General features: G+C 39.9%; 1 protein-coding gene across 1 annotated transcript in view; it reads left to right on the forward strand.

Moving 5' to 3' along the window:
- The window catches only part of cyfip1 (cytoplasmic FMR1 interacting protein 1), a 173,372-nt gene that overhangs the window by 25,055 nt on the left and 126,377 nt on the right, over positions 1–21,940 (forward strand). The window contains exons 3-11 of the mRNA XM_048597890.1: positions 1,465–1,554; positions 3,714–3,791; positions 4,775–4,876; positions 5,941–6,122; positions 8,265–8,361; positions 9,191–9,319; positions 10,608–10,712; positions 19,488–19,579; positions 20,429–20,546. Coding sequence (XP_048453847.1) covers positions 1,465–1,554; positions 3,714–3,791; positions 4,775–4,876; positions 5,941–6,122; positions 8,265–8,361; positions 9,191–9,319; positions 10,608–10,712; positions 19,488–19,579; positions 20,429–20,546 — 993 coding nt within the window. The remainder of the gene's footprint in view (positions 1–1,464; positions 1,555–3,713; positions 3,792–4,774; positions 4,877–5,940; positions 6,123–8,264; positions 8,362–9,190; positions 9,320–10,607; positions 10,713–19,487; positions 19,580–20,428; positions 20,547–21,940) is intronic.

The raw sequence follows: 21,940 nt of genomic DNA on the forward strand, positions 1-21,940 counted from the left end.
CATCGAGATTCAATTTCAAATTTTTAAAAATAATGTTTAAATTTCACCAGTGGCCATGATGGGATTTCAGCAGGCTGGGGAGGTGATGGCCTAGTGGTATTATTGCTGGACTGTTAATCCAGAGACCCAGATAATGTTCTGGGGACCCGGGTTCAAATCCCGCCATGGCAGGTGTTGGAATTTGAATTAAATGTCCGGAATTAGGAGCCTAATGATGACTGTGAATCCATTGTTGACTGTTGGGAAAAACCCATCTGGTTCACTAATGTCCTTTAGGGAAGGAAACTGCCATTCTTACCTGGTGTAGTCTACATGTGACTCCAGACCCACAGCAATGTGGTTGACTCTTAACTGTCCCCTCTGGGCAATTAGGAATGGTCAATAAATGCTGGCTGGTCAGCGACACCCTCATCCTGTGAATGAATTTAAAAAAAACCCATCCCCTTTTGCATGAAAAGTCTGTGGATTACTAGTACAGTGCCATTACCACTACACCATGAGGTTATGTGCTTTGGCAGGAAGAATGGAGGAGCTGAGTGTTATTTAAGTAGAAAGAGACTGCAGAAAGCTACAGAATAGAAGGACTTGGGAGTCCTTGTCCACGAGCCTCAAAAAGCTAGAATTCAAATTCAACGGGTAATAAGGAAGGCAAATGGTTTGTTGGCCTTTATTTTTGAAGGGAAGCGAGTGTAAAAGTAGGGAGGTTTTGCTAAAACTATGCGAGGCACTGGCCAGACCATAATTGGAATACTGTGAACGGTTTTTAGCCCCTTATCTAAAGAAAACTACAATGGCATTGGAGGCAGACCACAAAAAGTGCACCAGATTGAGACCAGGTATGGAAGGGCTGTCTTGTTTTGAGCAGTTGAGTAGATCTGGCCTGTACCCATTGGAATATAGAAGTATTAAAGGTGACCTTATTGAAACATACAAAATTCTAGAGGATTTGACAGGGTAGATGTAGAAAGATTGTTTCCCCTTGTCGGAGAGCCTGTGGCCAGAGAACAGAATCTCAGAATAAAGGTTTGCACATTTAAGATGGAGATGAGGAAGATTTTTTTCCTGACACTTGTGAATTTGTAGAATTCTTTATCAGAGAGAGCTGTTGAGGCTGTGTCTGTGAGTATTTTCAAGGCTGAGATAAACAGTTTTTAATTAGTAAGGGAATCAAAGGTTTTCGGAAAAGGCAGGAATGTGGAGTTAAGGATTATCAGATCAGCCGTGATCTCATTGAATGGCACGGCAGAAGTGACTTGATGGGCTGAATGGCTACTTCTGCTTCTACATCTTATGGACTCTACCACCTCCTCTTGCAATGGGCTAATTTTCTTTAGTATCAACTGTGTGGAATTAATATGTACACCTGAGGGACTGAAAGTTTCTTCATATTGATATGCAAAATTGTTCCATGTTTGATTAAATGTAACATCTGTTTTGACAGAATAATTTTTTTTCTCTCTCTAGCCAAATTTCAACACCAACTTTGAAGATAGAAATGCATTTGTTACAGGAATTGCAAGATACATTGAGCAAGCAACCGTTCATTCCAGCATGGTAATATCGATCTCTGCAAAGTTCATATTTTTCTATGCAGATATTCATCGCTTTGGACCCAAGACTTAATTTGTAGCAGCATCGTCTTGACATTTCATCTTGTTTCTCTTGAATTTCCTGTGATTTGTGGCAAAGTTCCACATGTCATCAGGGCAGCTCTTATTTCTAAGAAAATCCTTTTGAAATCAGGTTGGAAGATTTGGCCTCAATGCAGAAAGCAGACATTGCTCAGTCCCACCTATCTGATCATTTACCTGATATATGCAGGCATCCTAATTCCATGTGCTCAGGCTATTCCTTAATTTATTTAGCCACATTCTCTTGAACCGCCCATATAACCTTTTCTTAAACATTGAAATGACATTTTCTTCAGCATATTCCATAGCCCGTCAACCTTTACTGCACTGATTTTTTTTTTGAAAATTACTTGCATTTACTCTTATATGAGTGTCATCTTATTCTGGACTACACAACGAATAGAAACAATTTGTCAACCAGAGTTGATTTAAATTTTTAAGGGATGGAAACTATCACATGTCCATAAGGTCCTCTGATGTACTGCCCAGATTTAAATTTGAACTAAACTCAGATCTGCAAAACTGACAGCTTGGCTGTGACAGTGATTACACTCTTAGAATAGAGCGCGCAAATTTAAGTCAAAGTTGACATTTCTGGTTAGTACTCTGGCAGTTCTCCATTAATCAAAAAGCTATACTTTCAGAAGAATTTGCCTGCTCAGATGACTTTTCAAAAAGAAACTAGTGCTTTATTGCTATTTAACAAGCAGGAAGTTTACCCAACGGCATGGCTAATGTTTATCCCTCACCACTAAAACAAATTAGCTAGCCATTTATTTCATTTGTTATCTGTGTGCACAATTTGCTGTTGGCATTGTTTCGAAATTAATTTATAGGCTATGAAATGTTTTGGTATTTCCTGAGGATGTGAACATATTTAATGCATTTTTTGTTTTACACAGCTTTGTTTTAAGGCTAAAACAAGCAACGAGCAAAACTCTTGTGAAATATTTAAGTGATTCCTTGTGTCTAGAACTGTAAATTAACTTTTTAAACAAGTTGGTTAGCTAGTTTGGAAGAACTAGCAATGTACTGAATAAGAATTTAATCCAATTTGTTCAGATTCCGGTTTATATATTAATTTGAATGAGGGAACAAAATGTAATACCTCAAAGTTTACAGATAATATCAAGTTGGGTGGGAGGCTGAACTGTGATGAGGATGCACAGATCCTTCAGCATGATCTGGACATGTTGGATGAGTGGGCAAATCAATGGCAGGTGCAGAATGATTTGGATAAATGAGAGGTTACTCACTTTGGAAGCAAAAACAAGAAGGCAGATTACTACCTGAATGGCTGTAAATTGGGAAAGGGAGGTATGCAGTGGGATCTGGGTGTTGTTCTGCACCAGTCGCTGAAGGTAAGCATGCAGGTACAGTAGGCGGTAAAGAAGGCAAATGGTCTGTTGGCCTTCAATGCAAGAGTTTTCGAGGACAGGAGTTGTTGCAGTTATACAGGGCCTTGGTGAGGCCACATGTAGAATACTGTGTGCAGTTTTGGTCTCCTTTTCAGAGAAAGGATGCCCTTGTTATCAAGGGAGTGCAGCGAAGTTTTTCCAGGCTGATTCCTGGATATGACATATGAGGAGAGATTGACTGACTAGGTTAGGATTGTTTTTGCTGGAGTTCAGACAAATGAGGGGGGATCTCATAGAGACTTAGAAAATTGTAACAGGACTGGACAGGGTAGATGCAGGGAGGATGTTCCCGATGGTGGGTGTGTCCAGAATCAGAGGTCACAGTCTGAGGATTCGGGGTAGACCATTTATGACGGAGACGAGGAGACGTTTTTTCACCCAAAAAAGTGGAGAGCCTGTGGAATTCATTACCACAAGAAGTAGTTGATGCCAAAACATGGAATGCGTTCAAGAGGCGAGTAGATATAGCACTTGGGGCAAATGGGATCAAAGGTTATGGGGAGAAAGCAGGAAAAGGCTATTGAGTTGGATGATCAGACAGGATTGCGATGAATGACAGAGCAGGCTCGAAGAGGTGAATGGCCTCCTCCTACTTCTATCTTCTATGTTTCAATGTTTATGGTGTCACTGCATAATACTTGCTTTCCATTTTTTTGGCTTTCAGAATGAAATGCTAGAGGAGGGGCAGGAATATGCTGTTATGCTGTATACTTGGAGAAGTTGTTCAAGAGCTATTCCTCAGGTATTGATCAGAAAGCTATTTTCAGAAGAATTTGCTGCTCAGATGACTTTTCAAAAAAAAAAAGTGCTTTATTGCTATTTAAAAAGCAGGAAGTTCACCCACTGGCATGGATAATGCTTATCCCACACCACTAAAACAAATTAGCTGGCTATTTATATCATTTGTTATCTGTGTGCACCAATTTGCTGTTGACATTGTTTCGAAATTAATTTATAGGCTATAAAATGTTTTGGAATTTCCTGAGGATGTGAACATATTTAATGCACTTTTTTTACACAGCTTTGTTTTAAGGCTAAAGCAAGCAATGAGCATAAGTTGGAACTTATTTTAGAAATCATTCTTTTTTTAAAAGACTTTGGCTCATCCCTGTTATGCTTTTTTGGAGAAAAAGGGTTGGTGGGGGGTAATTGATGCAAGTGACCATTCAATTTGTCAACATTACTGTCTTTAAAAAAAATTAAAATGGCCAAATTTCAGTAGAGTCTCAAGCAGCCTCCCCTTTTTGGGCTTGAATTTCCTTACTAAGCAGAGAGACTCTGCTTGTGATTATTTATGTTAACGCAAAGCAGCCACTTCATCAGAAGTATTTTAAAAGGCACTTTTTTTGGTCAGCAAATAGCAATAAGTTCCAGATTCAGTGATTTGTGCAATGTTGTCAAAATGAAAATGTTGATTATTTTTGTTTTGCCAAGTTTTGTCCTTTGACTACTGACCAAATTTTCCTTTTTCTTTGCCTCCTCTTAGCAATTTAATACATTTTAGTTAAAAAACTGTTTTCATGTTGAAGATTTTAATCTGAGAAATAATGTACCTTACCTGCATCAAGTGACAAGCAACAAAACCAAAGCTATAAACTTGCTGCTATGTTTGTAGATTCATCAAGTATTTTTCATTTTACATCCCCTCATGAATTGGCCTGTACTTATTGCACGTGGGAACATTGTTATATAACAAATCAAATTTGCAATTATGTTTTTCCACAGGTTAAGTGCAACGAGCAGCCAAATAGAGTAGAAATTTATGAAAAGACAGTGGAAGTCCTTGAGCCAGAGGTCACTAAACTTATGAATTTCATGTATTTCCAGGTAAACACTGAAAAGATACTTATGAATGAGAAGACTTATGTTGCTCATTTTAGTTTATCTGTCCAAAATGACAGTAATTTTTATTCATTACAGCATCAAACTAATAAAATTATTCCCATCCTTTTGCCCCCACTACTTTATTTAGGAATCTCTTGATTGGTTCTTGTGAAGAAAAATTTGTAAAAACCTGTACCAAATTTACCTTTTTAATGGTTTCAGCCTGTCATTGTTTTTGATGTCAGTTTGGTTGAATTTTATTCTTGAATTCATATTTGCTATGATCTATTCATTCATCTCTGTAGTAACTGACTGAGACTGAACCAGTTGATATGACCTCAAGAAGAGGTTTTAACCATATATTCACTCCACCACCAAGACCTTTATACAAGATATCTTCGTAGTATTGCTTGGATTTGGTTTGCCTCGGCCTACCTGCTGCTGAAACCCTTATTGATGATTCTTACCTTTTTTGCTTGATGTTTGTAATGTTTGACTGGCTGGCTTCCAATTTCCATCCTCAGTCAACTGACCTTATCCAAAACAACGCTAATTCCTCACCCGCAGCAAGTTCTGTTCATCAGTGATCCCTATGCTTGATGACCTACGTTGGCTTTTGGCCCAGCAATGTGTCTCTTTTACATGCTTGCCATTTTCTCAATGCCTTTGTGTCTCCTTAGTACTTCAATTTCTTCCAACACTACAATTTTTTGAGATTTCTGTGCTGCTGCAAATCTGGGTTCTTGCACTTCCCTGATTTGTAATAGTTGTGCCATTGATAATTGTGCCTTCCGCTGTCTGAGAGGTAAGCTCTGCAATTCCCTCCCTGAACTTCCCCTTCCCTTCTAGCTCTTTTTTAAGATGCTGTTTAAAACCTCCTTTGACTTAACTTTTAAATGTTGTCAAATATTGCCTGATATTGCTACTATGAAGTCCTTGGGATATTTTCGTACATTGGTGATGCTACTAAATGCAAATTGTTGCATAATGTTAGCCATCTAATTCAACCTAGCTTTTCCTTGAAATTACTGGGATGTATTTAAAATGTGTACAAATTTATTCAACAGCGCAACGCAATTGATCGATTTTGTAATGAGGTGAAGCGACTCTGTCATGCAGAGAGGAGGCGAGATTTTGTTTCAGAAGCTTATCTTCTCACACTGGGCAAATTCATTAACATGTTCGCAGTATTGGATGAATTGAAGAACATGAAATGCAGTGTAAAAAATGACCACTCTGCATACAAACGGTGAGGCTTCATTTTGTTTTCTTTTGAAGTGATAACATGTTGGTACCTTGGGTCTGAAATTTGTACCAATTGTTTCAGTTTTTTTTTGAAGGTTGCTAGGTCCAAGTTAATTGAACATTTGTAACCTCATGTATATTTTATGGGTGAGATCATAGAATGAATTGTGCAAGTTTATCAGGCATAATTTGAGCAATATTAAAGAGGAGCAAATTCCTGAAAATAGATAATATATGTCTCTCAAGTATTGGCGTTTATTAATTACCGCGATCATGTTGAATGGCAGAGTGGGTCACATGACCAGTGCCTGCTCCTAATTACTATGTTTCTAATTTCCAATTAGTTAAAATTTGAAAATTTCCTGACAATGAGCAGCATTGATATGGGAAGTATTGAGAGTTAATCTTGTCACTTATTTTGGAATGGAGTTTTAGCTTCAATATTGCACCTGTCAGGGTACATTTCCCTGGTTGGGTGGAAGGGTAACTAATGTTCAAGCAACTTGAGCAGTGCCATACTTGTGTAATTCCTCATAGGCTAAAGAGGCCTGTATCTGCCCACCTCTGAGAAATGGAAAATAAAGCTAAGCTGGCAACTTCCAATTTGCCAAAAAAAACCTCATTCTATTGTAAATGTCACAACTTTAATCAAATTTAATAATGTTCATTAATTCTTAGGTAGTTTAAAAGTTCGATTTACATAACTAGTCTATTCTCCCTTACCTACAAAAGCCTTATGAATTAAAGAAGGAAGTGCAAACAGAAAATGCTGGAAATCCTCAGCCTGTTAGGAAGCATCTGTTTCCACCAAGTTAACGTATCAGATCAATGCCCTTCATAGGCTTGAAATGTTAATTGTGGTGTGTTCTACAGGTGCTTCTGACCTTCTGAATATTTCCATCATTTTCTGTTTTTATTTTCAATATCTGCAGCTTTTTCTTTTCACAAAAAGCAAAGTAGTTATGTATTGTTTCTGATACATTCTGAGGATATACCTAAAATTTCTGATCATCTTTTAGTTGACCACTCATGAACTTAATTGATCCTAAGTGATTTTTTTGTGCTGCTGACCAAACGTGTCTTTTGTCAATGCAGTGTTACGAGACAAAACTACTGTTATACTGTACGTGCCTCAGATTATGACTGTAAAGGTTGGATAAATTGTGGGGGGCTCAGATTTATGTTGGCATACTTCCCTGTTAACATCTGCCCTTCAAACTAGGGAGACGATTGCTTGGTAGTACTGGACTTTGAACATTACTACAAAGAAACACAGAGTTGAAGCTGTTTATCTTGGCCACATCAGGACCAGGATGCAAGAAGACAAACTTAGAAAGGGAATGTCAGTTTTCACATCAAGAGGAGAAGATGTTAAATGGTTCAACCATGGTTAATATACATGCAGCAAGGATTTGCTGTGCAGGACATTGGTTAGGCCATTTTTGGAATACTGAACGCAGTTCTGGCCTCCCTGCTATAGGAAAGCTGTTGTGAAATTTGAAAGGGTTCAGAAAGGATTTACAAGGATGTTGCCAGGATTTGGGGGCTTGAGCTATAAGGAAAGGCTGAATAAACTGGGGCTGGTTTCCTTGGAGAGTAGAAGGCTGAGGGGTGACCTTAAGAGGTTTATAAAGTCATGAGGGGCAAGGATAGGGTAAATCGACAAGGTCTTTTCCCCGGGGTGGGGGAGTCCAAAACTAGTGGGCATAGGTTTAAGGTGAGAAGGGAAAGATTTAAAAGGGACCTAAGGGGCAACCTTTTCATGCAGAGGGACGTGCATGTATAGAACAAGCTGCCAGAGGAAGTGGTGGAGGCTGGTACAATTAGAACATTTAAAAAGCATCTGTATGGGTATATGAATGGGAAGGGTGTAGAGGGATATGGGCCAAATGCTGACAAATGAGACCAGGCTTATCTAAGATATCTGGTTGGCACAGACGAGTTGGACAGAAGGGTCTGTTTCTGTGCTGTATATCTCTGACTGCCCTCAGTGAAAAAGATGCACTATATGGATAACTTCCCTTGGCCTAGAAAGAACAGGCTCCTGTTATGAATAAATGTGTTAGCTTTGTAATTCATTGTATCTGTATAATAATGATTTTGTGGGATTTACTTAATCAACTGCTACATTTAAACCTTATTTCAGAGCTGCTCAATTTCTTCGGAAAATGTCAGACCCACAATCCATACAAGAATCTCAAAATCTCTCCATGTTTCTTGCAAACCATAACAAAATTACTCAGGTAAATGTGTTGTATGTAATCAGTTTTGTCAATCTGTTTTTACTGAGTCTTTGAGGATGACTCATCAATGTACCCACTAAATGCATAAGTTAATTTTTTAAAGTTTCATTTAAAAAGAAATTAACTACTTGAACTGGATCATCCAGTGGAAAGACTGTTTTTGTCTGTGTGGTATCCAATGCTGGATGAACAGAAGCTTTCTGTATTAAATATTAGGGAAACTGTAGCCATTGTTTTTCATCCCAGCTGTGATCTCTATTCTCGAGCTATCAAGTGTATCCCTGTCTCTGGGAACAGTTTGAAATTAAATCTGTCTTCTCGCAATCTTTACATCCTCTCGAACCTGAGTTGAATTTCTGACCACATTTTTGTCATCACTGAGACTTGTTTATTTGCTTTCTCAGTGCATTGTCCAACGTCTTTCCAGTCTCAGCTGATCTCCTGCTGAACCCCTCATTCAAGTCTTTATTATCTTTCATTTGACTACTCCGATGCATTCCTGGCTTCACTATCCATGCCCAAACTGCAGCAAGTAATTTTCACTTTGTGCCTCCTGTGCTTTCTAGCTACTGATCCAGCAGTATCTTGAATTTAAAATTCTTATCATTTTTCATTTGAATCCGTGCATTGCCTCAGCGCTCCGTACCTCTTTCATCTCCAAGAGTAACTTGCTGAGATTTGTCTCCTCGCGAATAGGAAGGATATCTTCTTTCTTTGGGTGTTAATGCGCTGGAGATGCATTACAGAAAAAGTAACTTCCTTTGGTGCTACCTGAGCAGCTGTTTTGTCTAATAAATAAGTTTCTCATCAATGCACTGTTCTTTTATAGACGCTGCAGCAGCAACTTGAAGTCATTCCAGGCTATGAGGAGCTTCTTGCTGACATTGTAAATATTTGCATTGATTATTATGAGAACAGAATGTACCTTACTCCTGGTGAGAAACATATGCTGCTCAAGGTAAATATATTTTCCTTTTTGAAATAATGTACAGTTTATGTAATATGTCCAACTGAAATTAACTTTCTGTAACATCTGGTAGGTTCTACATATAAATGTGGTGGCCAGGAGTCAGTTTTGTTTGATGTGTGTGGGAAGTTGAAGCCAAGTACAGGATTCAGGTTATGCAAAGGTCAAAGGTGTGGGTGTCGATTGAAAGAAAAGGGAATGGGGAAAAATGATAAATTAGGGGAGGGATGTATTTGGATAGTCAAAAATTCAGGTTTAGATTGGTAACAGGCACAGACTTTCTCCTAGGATTGAAGGGATATAATGCTACAAGACCCTAGTTATACGAGGATGGGTGTAAGTATGCTCCCAGATCATAATTTCAACCCTATTGTGAACTGAGAGGCTTAATATCCTTATTCCTCGTTTGGGAGCAAGTGGAGTTTGTGTTCACAGCTGCTGAATATCGGTTAAATTGTGGTAATTTATTGTTTTCTCCGATGGACAAAAGCTGAGGAGGGAGTGGGATGTTGTTGGTCTCTCTGCTATCAAGTCCTGTGTGGGCATGGTTGGGGTTTGGAGTTATTGGTTTGATAAAACTTGTGATGTAAGCTGTTAGTCTGTGATATGCTTCAGTTAGAATTTCAGTCTACTTTAGGTGTGGGTGGAAGCTTCAACTATATCGATGACATGTTTGGACACTTCTTTTTACTTAGTTGAAGGTATGTAATCATGTTTTCTGCAGTCAGGGTCAATAACTGTATGTTCTGTTGGAGTGTGATGAGAAGTAGAGAGAAATGCTTCTGGAGATTTGCATTTGCCTCCGTTGCTGTACATGCTTGGAGCATTGGTGTGAGTGCATTGCAACGTGATTGACTCTTAACTACCTTCTAAATGGTTTAGCAGGTCTCTCTTTTCTGATGTTTAGCATTCTGATGAAGGACCAGAGGTCTTGAAATATGAACTCTGTTTTTCTTTCTACAGATGCTGCCAGACACGCTGAGTTTCTTCAGCATGTTCTGTTTTTGTTTGGACCTTTTCATTGTTCTGTTTGTGGGTATGCATATTCATTCCCATGTTGTTCAGACTGTCTGGAGTTTCGCTTTTGCTTATGAATGCACATGCGGAACACTTTAACAAAACTCAGTATAATTGTATGTTGTCAAGCTTTTATTATACTTTCTGTTGATGAGTCATATGTATAACACATTAGAAGTTTTGTTTTGGTTTCTGTAAATGCTTTTATAAAAAAATGTCTTTTATGTGGATCGTTAAAAATAAAATGGGGAACTCTTTATAGGTGATGGGCTTTGGACTTTACCTTATGGATGGAAGTGTAAGCAATATATACAAGCTTGATGCCAAGAAAAGAATAAACTTGAACAAGATTGATAGATTTTTTAAGGTAAGTTAGTGTACATTGTTTCCACATGACTCAACAAGGGTAGCAATGGTCCCCTTGCCTTAGTTGAACTGCTGTTAAATGTATATGTTTCTCCCAGTGTACTGTCAATTTTTTTTTTCTGGCCCTGCACTTATTTTTGAATTGGGGGAGACAATGCATAGTGGTATTGTTGCTGAGGTAGTAATCCAGGGACCCAGCTAATGCTTTGGGTGGAAATCCCACCATGGTAGATGATGGAATTTGATTTCAACAACAAAAAAATCTTGAATTAAAAGTCTAATGATGACCATGAATCAATTGTTGTAAAGACCCATCTGGTTCATTAATGTCCCTTAGAACGAAATCTGCTCTCTCCACCTCATCTTGCCCAATTTTACTCCACGTCCACGGTGATGTGGTTGACTCTTAACTGCCCTCTGAACTGGCCTAGCAAGCCACTCAGTTGTATGAAAAAGTCTGGAAAAAAAACTGGATGGACCCACCTGGCATTGACCTAGGCAATGACTGGCAAAATGAGCCTTGTCAACTCTGTAAAGTTCTCCTTGCCAACAACTGGGGCTAGAGTCAAAATTGGGAGAGCTGTCTCACAGGCTAGTCAAGTAACAGGCTGACACAGTTATACTTGCAGACTCAATGTAACAGGCGGTGTCCCGGACAACACCATTGCCATTCCTGGGTATGTTCTGATATACTGGAGGGACAGACTCAACAGAGGTAGTAGTGCAGTGGCATACAGTTTGGAGGGCGTTGTCCTGGGAGTCCTCAACATTGACAGTGAACCCCATTAAGTCTCAAAACATTAGGGCATAAAGAGACAAGGAAACCTTCCACTGGCTATCAGCACCCTCCCCATCTCACTGAATCTCCGAATCTCTGGTTCCATCTGTTGCCTAAGCAATGTTTTAGAAAGTTGTAACAAGACTCTCTTCCTCCCATATTCTACATTCCAGCTAATAAAGGCAAGCATCACTACCCTGTTTACCTATGCTGATACCTGATTTGTACCCCAAGGTCCCCTTGTTTCTCAGTACTCCTTAGGGACGTACCATTCACTGTGTATATCCTTCCCTTGTTAGGCCGCGAAAATGGATCACCTTGGAGTTATTGGTATTAAATGCTACCTGCCGTTGCTGTATTAGTAGCTGATCAGTATTAGACTAGCCTGAGACTATCCTCCTCATTATCAACAACACCACCAATTTTTGTATCACCTGCAAACTTACTAATGATGCCTTCTATAATCACATCCAAGTCATTAATGTACATGACTGCAAGAGCCCCAGCCCTGATCCTTGTGGTGCACTGCTTGTAACAGGCTTCGAATTACAAAAGCAACCCTCCACTATCCCCTTTACCTCCTAAGTGTGAGCCAATTTTGGATCCAATTTGGCCAACTTGCTTTGGATCCCATGGGCTCTGAACTTTTGAACTTACCTTCCTTGTCAAAGGCCTTGCTGAAGTCCATGAACACATGAACTGCACAACCCTCAACAACATATTTATGCACTTGTGGCCAGCAAAGTATTTCGTATCTCCATCAGGGCCACAGCAGTCTCCTCCCTTGCCTCCTGTAGAATCCAGCGATACATCTCGTCAGGCCGAGGGGATTTGTGTACCTGTATGCCTGCTAAAACATCTAATACTGCCTCATTATCAATCTTAATGTGTTGTAGAACATGACCATCTCAGATAGTATCTGTGAATCTAGATGAGAAGTATTCATTTAAGACCTCACCGATGTCCACCGGCTCCACGCACAGTTTATTCCTTTGGTCTATAATAGCTCCCACTCTTCTAATGGTAATCCTCTTAGACTTATGCTTACAAAAATCCTTGATTTTCCTTGATCTCGTCTGCCAGAGAGATTTCATGGCCCCTCTTTGCTCTCCTAATTTGCTTTTTAAGCAAGCTACACTCTATATTTTTGAAGGACTTCCACTTTTCAATGCATTGTACCTGACATACTTCCTCCTTTTTATTTATGAAATTCTCAATATCCCATGACATCCATGATTCCCTTCTGTTGCTGCTCTTGCCCTTTACTCGTAGAGGAACATGGAGGCCCTGAATTCTCACTTTCCTACTTTTAAACTTTCATAATCCCATTTTCCAATTGTAGACTTAACTGCAAGTAGCTGCTCCCAGTCTATGTTTGCCAGATCCTGTCTAATGATTTGAAATTGGCCCTCCCCCAGTTTAGACACTTAATTTCAGAATTATCCTTATCCCTTTCCAGAAAGACTTTGAAACTTAGTTATGGTCTCTATCGCCAAAATGCTCATCCACTGAAACTTCAACCAATTGACCACCTTCATTCCCTACGATTAAGACAAGCACTTCCCCACTTCTGGTAGGACTATCTACATACTGGCACAAAAAGCTCTCCTGGGTGCACTTCAAAAAATTTCTCTCCATCTAATCCTTTCACATTAAGTTAATGTCAGCGAAGTTGAAGTCCCTTACAACTATAAACCTGTTTCGGTTACACCTTTCTGTGATTTGCCTACATTTGCTTCTTCAAAGGACAAAGGAAATTCGGCAAGCCCACAATGACTCTTATTAATTTTTATGGATGTACCATAGAAAGCATTCTATCCGGATGCATCACAGCTTGGCGTGGCAACTGCTCTGCCCAAAACCACGAGAAATTACTGTGTTGTGAATGCAGCCCAGTCCATCAAGAAAACCAGTCTTCCTTCCACTGACTCTGTCTATACTTCCTGCTGCCTTGGGAAAGCAGCCAATATAATCAAAGACATTTCCCACCTCTTCACCCTCTTCTATTAGGCAGAACATACAAAAGTTTGAAAATGTGTACCAGCAGATTCAAGAGCAGTTCTTTCCCACTGTATTCAGACTTATGAACGGACCTGTCGTATATTAGAGTTGATCTTTCTCTGCACTTTCACTGTAGCTATAACAACATATTCTGCATTATGTTCTGTTACCCTGATGTACGTATGTATGGTATAATTTGTCTGGATACCATGCAAAACAGTACTTTTCACTGTATCTCGGTACATGTGACCATAATAAATCAAAAACAAATCAAACCGAATATATGGTCTATTTTCCTCTGACTGTTGGATGGCCTGTAGCATATACCCAGAATGGTAATCACCCCGTTTTTCTTTCTGAGCTCTACTGAGATGGCCATATTTGAAGACAGTTCTAGGATATCCACACTCCTAAAAGACATAGCTGCTAGACTGGGTCTGCCGTTGATAAAGGAACTAACCACTGGAAAAAACCTACTTGACTTTGCCCTTCCCAATCTAGACAGACAAAGGTATGCAGTTTAGGTGGATTGGCGATGTTAAATTGCACCATTGTGTCCAGCGTGGATGGGTTAACTATGGAAAAGGTGGGGTTATGGGATTAGAGTAGAGGGTATGGAATGCTCTTCGGGGTGGGTGTGGGGTGCATTGGTGCCATCTTGATGGGCTGAGTGGCCTCTGTCTGCACTGTTGAGATTCTCTGATTCTAATCTACCTGCCAGAGTTGCACCCATCCTGTGACCGTATCAGTAGGATTGACCACCTCAAAGTCCTTTTGGATATGAAGTCCCACCTCCTCGATGAGGAAGCCATGTATTGTATTGTGTGACACTGCCACAGTGCCAGATGAGATTGATTTTGTAGACTTTAACGACTTGAGACTAGCCATCCATGAGGTGCTGTGGGCCATCAGAGTAACAGAATTGTACATCAGTATGAGCTGTATACTCGTGACCTGGCATAACCCCCACACGACCATTAATGTCAAGTCTGGGTATCAATGAAATGTGTGTGAGGACATGCCAAGAGCAACACTAAAAATGAGGTGTCAGCCTGATGAAACTGCATCAAAGGATTACCCACGTGAAAGTGGTATGCAGTAGACAAGCCATAAGTAATTTCACAACCAACGGATCAAATCTAAGCTCTGCAATCCTGTAACATCTAGTCATGAAAAGTCGTGGATAATTAAACTCCTCATAGAGGAGGATGCTTCACAGAAGTCCCCTTCTTCAATGATCGGAGACGCCAGAACCTCAGTGCAGAAGATAATGCAACAAACCTCAGCCAGAGATGCCAAGTAAGTGACCCACCTCAGTCTTCTCCTGAGATCCCCATCACCGGAATTGCTAGTCTTTAGCCAATTTGATTCACTCCAAGCGATATCAAGAAATGATTGAAGGCACTAGATATTGCAAAGAATGTGGGTCCTGTCAACATTCTTGCAATAGTACTGAAGACTTCTGCTTCAGAACTTGCCATAGTCTGAACCAAGCTATTTCAGTACAGCTGCAACACTGGCATTTCTCTGGCAATTTGGAAAATTGCCCACTTAATGCCCTGTGTGCACAAAAGCATTGCAAATCGAACCCAGCTAATTACAGCTTCATCAGTCTCCTCTTGATCAGTAAAGTGGTGGAAGGGGTCATCAGCATCATTTGTGAAGCATCAGTAGGCAGTATTTGCATAGCAATAACCCATTCGCTAATGCTCATTTTGGGTTCTGTCAGGATCATTCAGCTCCTGACGTCATTACAGCCTTGGTACAAACATGGACAAAATAGCTGAATTCCAGAGGGAAGATGAGAGTGACTGACTGCTTTTGGGCCAAATGTGGTGTCAAGGAGCCCTAGCAACACTGGAGTTGATGGGAATCAGGAGAAAACTGTCTGCTGGTTGGAGTCACACCTAACACAAGGGAAGATGATTGTGCTTGCTGGTGGTCAAAAATCACTGCAGGTGTTCCTCAGGGTAATGTCCTTTTGTCCAGCGATCTTTAGCTTCTTCATTAATGACATCCCCTGTATCATAATGTCAGCGAGGGAGATGCTAGCTGATGTTTTGCAATGATTTAACAGCATTCGCGACTCCTTAGATACGAAAACAGTCCACATTCGGATGCAGCAAGGTCTGGACAATATTCAGGCTTTGGTTGATGTGTGACAAGTAACGTTCGTGCTACACTGCTGTATTGCCCACTAGGGGTTACCAATGACAAGAAACTGAACTGGATTAGCCTTGTAACTACTGTGGCTACGGGAGCAGAAATAAAGGCAGCATTTCTGTATAAAGTCTAGTGTTTTAAATGCAGTGACTTTTGTTAGGTAAATGTAGAACCATTCTTCCAGTTAGTTGACTGGTGTTTTTTTCTGTTCCTTTGAGTTTCAGTTTTAATAATAAGTAGGACAAATACAGTCAGGCAAAACTTCATATGGAGATCTCTAAGAATATTAACATATTGCTTGGGTCCAGCAAGACTTTTAAAATTATGTTTAGGTTATCTCTAGGGAACTGATTTCCCTTGGCATGCTCCAGCAGCCCTGATTCAATTTGTAATGCTATTGCCTGGACTATTAAAATGATAAAGACGCTTGCTCCACAGTACTTCTGAACATAAAGCTGATTTGTAATATAGTTGCTAACTACTCCTGAGATGCATTCCTACCACACAGCTTCTGATTTAGCTCAGTCTCTCTGCTGGCTTACTTATTGGAACCAAGGGTAATAAGAAAAGGGTAATAAGTATTTCTTGTGTAACCAAATTAGAAGGGTATTCTGTTAGGCTGGAAAATAGCAAACATAACTGCTCAATTCAAGAAGAGGAGGAGACAGAAAACAAGAAGCTATAATCAGTATGGACGGAGACAATGTAGAAGACATTGCTGCTGAGCTGGTCATGCTCTGTTGACCCAGGTACAGATCACACCACAGCAGTTGATCAAATTTGAATTCAGTTAAAAATCTGGTATTGACCATGATTGATTGTCATAAACAAAAAATATTGGTTCGTGAATCCCTTTAATGATGGCCTAGTAGTATTATTGCTAGACTATTAAAACCAGATAATGTACTGGAGACCTGGGTTCTAGTTAAGCAACAACCTGCCAACCAGAATAAAGACCCATTTGTGCCTACTTAGTTTCCTTCCAGCTAGACCAGTTTCTATCTATATCAATATGTCACTCCCATGAGCTCTAATTTTCTGCAATTACCTTGAATATGACAGGTAATTGGATGCCTTCTAGAAATCCAAGTACGGTATGTTCACTGGGTCCCTTTATTCACAGGATTAGTTAACATAGAATTGTACATCGCAGGAACGGGGCCTTTGGTCCACGATCTTGTGCTGAAGATGATGCCAAATGAAACTAATCCCTTCTGCCTGCCATTGGACCCTATCCTTCCACTCCTTGCATATTCATGTGCTTAGCTAAAAGTCCCTTAAATGCCCCTTTTGTACACACATCCACCATCAACCCTGGCAGTGCGTTCCAGACTTCTACCACTCTGCCTGAAAAACATGCCCCTCATGTCACATTTGAACTTTTCCTTCGCTAACCTTAAATGCATGCCACCTGGTATTAGACATTTCAACTCTGGGGGGAAAAAAAATTCTTACTGTCAACCCTATCTGTGCATCTCATAATTTTATAGACTTCTATCGTCTCCCCTCAGCCAGCTCTGCTCAAGGTAAAACAACCGGAGTTTTTCTAGCCTCTCCTTATGGCTCATACTCTCTGATCCAGGCAGCATCCCAGGAAACCTCTTCGGCATCTTCTTTAAAGCCTCCACATCCTTCCTGTAATGTGGCGACCAGAATTGAACACAGTACTCTTAATGTGGCCTAACCAAAGTCTAGTAAAGCTACAACATGACATCCTGATGCTTGTAGTCAATTCCCCAATCAATTAAGGCAAGCATACCATATGCCGCCTTTACCACCCTACCTAATTGCGTGGCTACTTTCTGGGAGCTATAGACTTGAACCCCAAGACTCTTCTGTACATCAGTGCTGTTCAGAGTTCTGCCATTAACTGCATACTTTTCAGTAACATTCGATCTCCCAAAGTGCAGCACCTCGTACTTGTCTGGATTACATTCCATCTGTCTTTCTTCGCCCATTTCTGCAACTGATCTATATTCTGTTGTATCCTTTGACAAACTTCTACACTATTTATAACTGCACTGATCTTTGCATTGTCTGCAAACGTACTAACCCATTTATCTACATTTTCATCTAAAGCCATTTATATATACCATAAACAGCAGAGGTCGCAGCATGGATTCCTGCAGAACACCACTAATCATGGACCTCCAGCCTGAAAACCATCCTTGCACCAATCCCTCTGTCTTCTATGGGCAAGCTAATTCGGAATCTACAGCCAAGTCACCATGGATCTCCTGCATCTTACCTTGCCTGCCTTACTCAGTGAAGCCCAGTTTTCACTTAAGTGTGTACTTCTACTAACTAGCTGCATTGACGGGTTCCTTAAATTACAGCACAATCTTTACAAGCAGACCAAATACATTATAGGCTATAACAAACTTCCTATCAGTCCCTCTTAATGTTTCTCCTTTTTTTTTGGTTAAGAGGAGGAAGGAAGGATGGAAATGCTATAGTAAGGTAATGTTTGGGGTTTACTGTTCCTTGCCACTGAGTTCTCCCTCACTCCGTTGATCGGTCATGGTGACTGTACCGACTTCTCTCAGAATGCTCGGTGAAGTATCTGTGTCCTCTTAGTTACTTCTTCAACAATGTCCAATAAATTCATTAAATATCATTTCCTTTTCGCAAAGCCATGTCAACTCTGCCTGATTACGTTGAAGTACCCCACTACAATAACTTTAATATGAGCTTCTAAGCAGCTTGTCTGTGATATATGCTAAGCGAATTGACATATAGCTTCCTGCTCTCTATCTTCCCTCCCTTTTTGAATGAAGGAGTTGCATTCACTATTTTCCAAACTAATGGAATCTTCGCCGCCTCTAGGAAAGTTGCAGAGTTGAAAATTTACCGTCAACCGGCCCTCAACTATCTCACTGGCCACTTTTGTATGAAGTTGGATAACGTCAGTCAGGACCTTGGGACCTGTCAACACACAGTTCCGACAGTTTGCTCAGTAGCACTTCCACGGTGATTGTAAATTGTAAATTTTGAGTTTATCTCATCCTGATTTGCAGCTATTGCTGGGATATTGCTTGTATTTTCTCCATTGAAGAATGATGGAAATGCCTAATTAATTTGTCAGCTGAACTCTTATTTTCCCTTGATATATCCTGAACCTTAATGTCTATAGGACCGACATTCATTTATGTAAAAACTCTTGTTTTTTTTTATATTTACAGTTAGCCTTCTTTTGTGCTCTAATCTTACTATTCTTATCGAACTTTGTTACCCTTTGCTATTCTTAAATTCTGCCCTACCTTTTGATCTGCCCCCCAAGTTTGTGAAATTATATGCCTTTTCTTTAAGTTTGATGGTATCAGTTCATTAATTATGTTTTGATTAATCACAGAAATTAGGAATTTGGAATTTTCCTGTTTTGTCAAAATTTGTCCATTCTGTATACACTGAATTTTTTTTGAAGTGTCTGCCGCAGCTTCTGTACTGACCTATCCATTAACCTAGTTTACCAGATCACTTCAAATAGCTCTGCCATCATGTTTTCATAATTGCCCCTATTAAATTTAAAATACTAATCTCTGATCCACTCTTCTCTCCCTCAAACCAGATGTAAAGTTCAATTTCATGTTCTCAAAGTTTGCAAGCAATGGCCAATTGACCTCAGTGCTGGAGTTCTGGACTTAGAAATTTCTTTGTAAAACTGGTGGTCCAGAGCAAAAAAAAAATGCCCAAAACATTTGAATTTTCAAATGCTGTGATACATGGGGTGACCACAGTAAGGAAAATTTGGACTTCAAACTGAAATGCTTTAGTTGGAATACTGAGAGCATCCATTGAGGCTACTTGAAATAATTTATTTCAATTATGTTGCAGCAATTGCAGGTGGTGCCTTTATTTGGTGACATGCAGATCGAGTTGGCCAGATACATCAAGACAAGTGCTCATTATGAGGAAAACAAATCAAGGTAGGTGTTCTGAACCATTTGGCTTGTAGAGATATAGCCCTACCAGTGTTTATTCATTGCTGTTTGCACTTATTTTCACAACAGTTAGCTTTTTCCTTTGCAACAATGGCTTCCTGTATAACTCAGGCCTGTACCACATGGCATACCTACCTGCTAAAATTTGATCAACTGATTTTAGCCACTGCTTTGGGATATGTTTAAGCAATCTGTAGGGCCATTACGGAATATTGTGTGCAATTTCCTGAGGAAGGATGCTCTTGCTGTCGAGAGACTGTAGCGCAGGTTTACCAGTCTGATTCCAGGGATGGCGAGTCTGACGAATGAGAGATCGACTAGGTTGGGATTGTTTTCGCTAGAGTTCAGACGAATGAGGGGGGGTATCTCATAGAGACTTATAAAATTCTAACAGGACTGGACAGAGTAGATGTAGGGAGGATGTTTCTGCTTGTGGGGGTGTCCAGAACCACGGTCACAGTATGAGGATTTGCGGTAGACCATTTAGGACAGAGATGAAGAGACATTTCTTCAACCAAAGAATGGTGAGCCTGTGGAATTCCTTACCACAGGAAGTAGTTGATGCCAAAACATTGAACGTATTCAAGAGGTGACTAGATATAGCACTTGGGGCGAATGGGATCAAAAATTATGGGGAGAAAGCAGGATTTGGCTATTGAGTTGGATGATCAGCCATAGTTGTGAAGAATGGTGGAGCAGGCTCGAAGTGCCAAATGGCCGCCTCCTGCTCCCATCTTCTATGTTTCTATGTCATTAACTTTGGGCTTGCTGAATTTAGTTTAGGAATTTTCTTTTTTTATTTTTGCTTCCATTGTGCTTGTGTTCTTTCTTAAGATGGGCCTCCACATCTTCCAGTAGCAGTCCTCAGTACAACATTGTGGAACAAATGATTCAGATCAGAGAAGATCACATGCGTTTCATCTCTGAGCTGGCTCGCTATAGCAACAGTGAGGTACGTGAAATCTAATTGCCAAGTTCAAGAGCGTGTAGTTTTGATGTGTATGGTTTTCTAGGAAAACCAATGTTTTTGGGTAAAAGAAAACACAAGTGATAACAGATTGTAAAACAAGAAACATGCAACCATTTGTGAGCTTTCTGAAAATTTTTTGTTGTGCACCATGGTGTCCATACACTCTTACTGAGATGATGGAGGGAGAGAGATAACATGGCTCTAATACTCACCTGGATTTCACATTGGTGGTTGATTGTGATTAGAATTCATGAACAGGAATGAAAATCTGAACTCTGGGTGAATGTAAAAATAAAATTGAATTCAAGGAGTAGAAAGTCAAAGGGTCAGAATGTCAAGCCAAATCTCAAGACTACTAGAGGTCTGTGAAGTCAGCAGAGTTTTGTCTTAATTTGACATAACGTGTGATGCAAGAACAATCTTGACGATCCCGTGTGCTCTGTTTTTCTGCAGGTTTTAGCTTACTATTTTTGTCATCTATATAAACTGAAAATGTTTTTTGCAGTCAGAATTTTACCCCATGCCCCTAAGATTATGTCAACATTCGAATTCTCCTTTCAGAATATTTCCTTGCCCCAGTTTGGGATTGGAATTATTTGTACTTTCAGTTTTTAAGCCCAAGCCTCATTTTGTGACAAGTGGAAATGCCAGCTGTCCCACATCAGCAGCTGAATCACTTAATTTTAACAACTTAATTTTAACAATTACCAAGCAGCATCTCTCAGTTTTTTTTTCCACATCTTAAATTATATTTTCACAATTTAGCATTACTGGACAAGAATTTCTCTTCCCCAGTTCCTTCTTTCAGCAATGATTGACATTGTACCAGCCTGATTTCTACAGTTATATCTGACAGGCAACACAATAATATTTGTGGTGTCAACATGCACTTCGTACATTAGCACCAGCTTTTCCCTTTCTTTCAGCCAGTTCCATGTTTCATCTTGAGTTCCTACTCTGGCTTACAAAAAGAAAATTTGGTGGGCTGTTTGTTTTCTGAAGCCATTATGGCTGCTGTTCACAAGTTGTATCATACAGGTGATCTTAGAGTTTGCTTTCAATAACTGATTTCATAAGTTAGTTGTGAATGCAGTGTAATTTAGCTCTTGTTTCCTGGTTTAGTTTACCTTTTATGAATATTGAGATATCCTTTATTAATTTAGGAAGACATCGCCTGTATGCCATCATTTTCTCAATGCTTGTCCCACCATTTTACAAATAGAAACCAAATATTTCCGAGATAGTAGGAACTGCAGATGCTGGAGAATCCGAGACAACAAGGTGCAGGGCTGGATGAACACAGCAGGCCAAGCAGCATCATAGGAGCAGAGAGGCTGACGTTTCGGGCCTAGACCCTTCATCAGAAAGACCCTTTT

This window comes from Rhincodon typus, chromosome 6 (assembly GCF_021869965.1).
Source record: "Rhincodon typus isolate 14 chromosome 6, sRhiTyp1.1, whole genome shotgun sequence".
Classification (NCBI taxonomy): Eukaryota; Metazoa; Chordata; class Chondrichthyes; order Orectolobiformes; family Rhincodontidae; genus Rhincodon; species Rhincodon typus.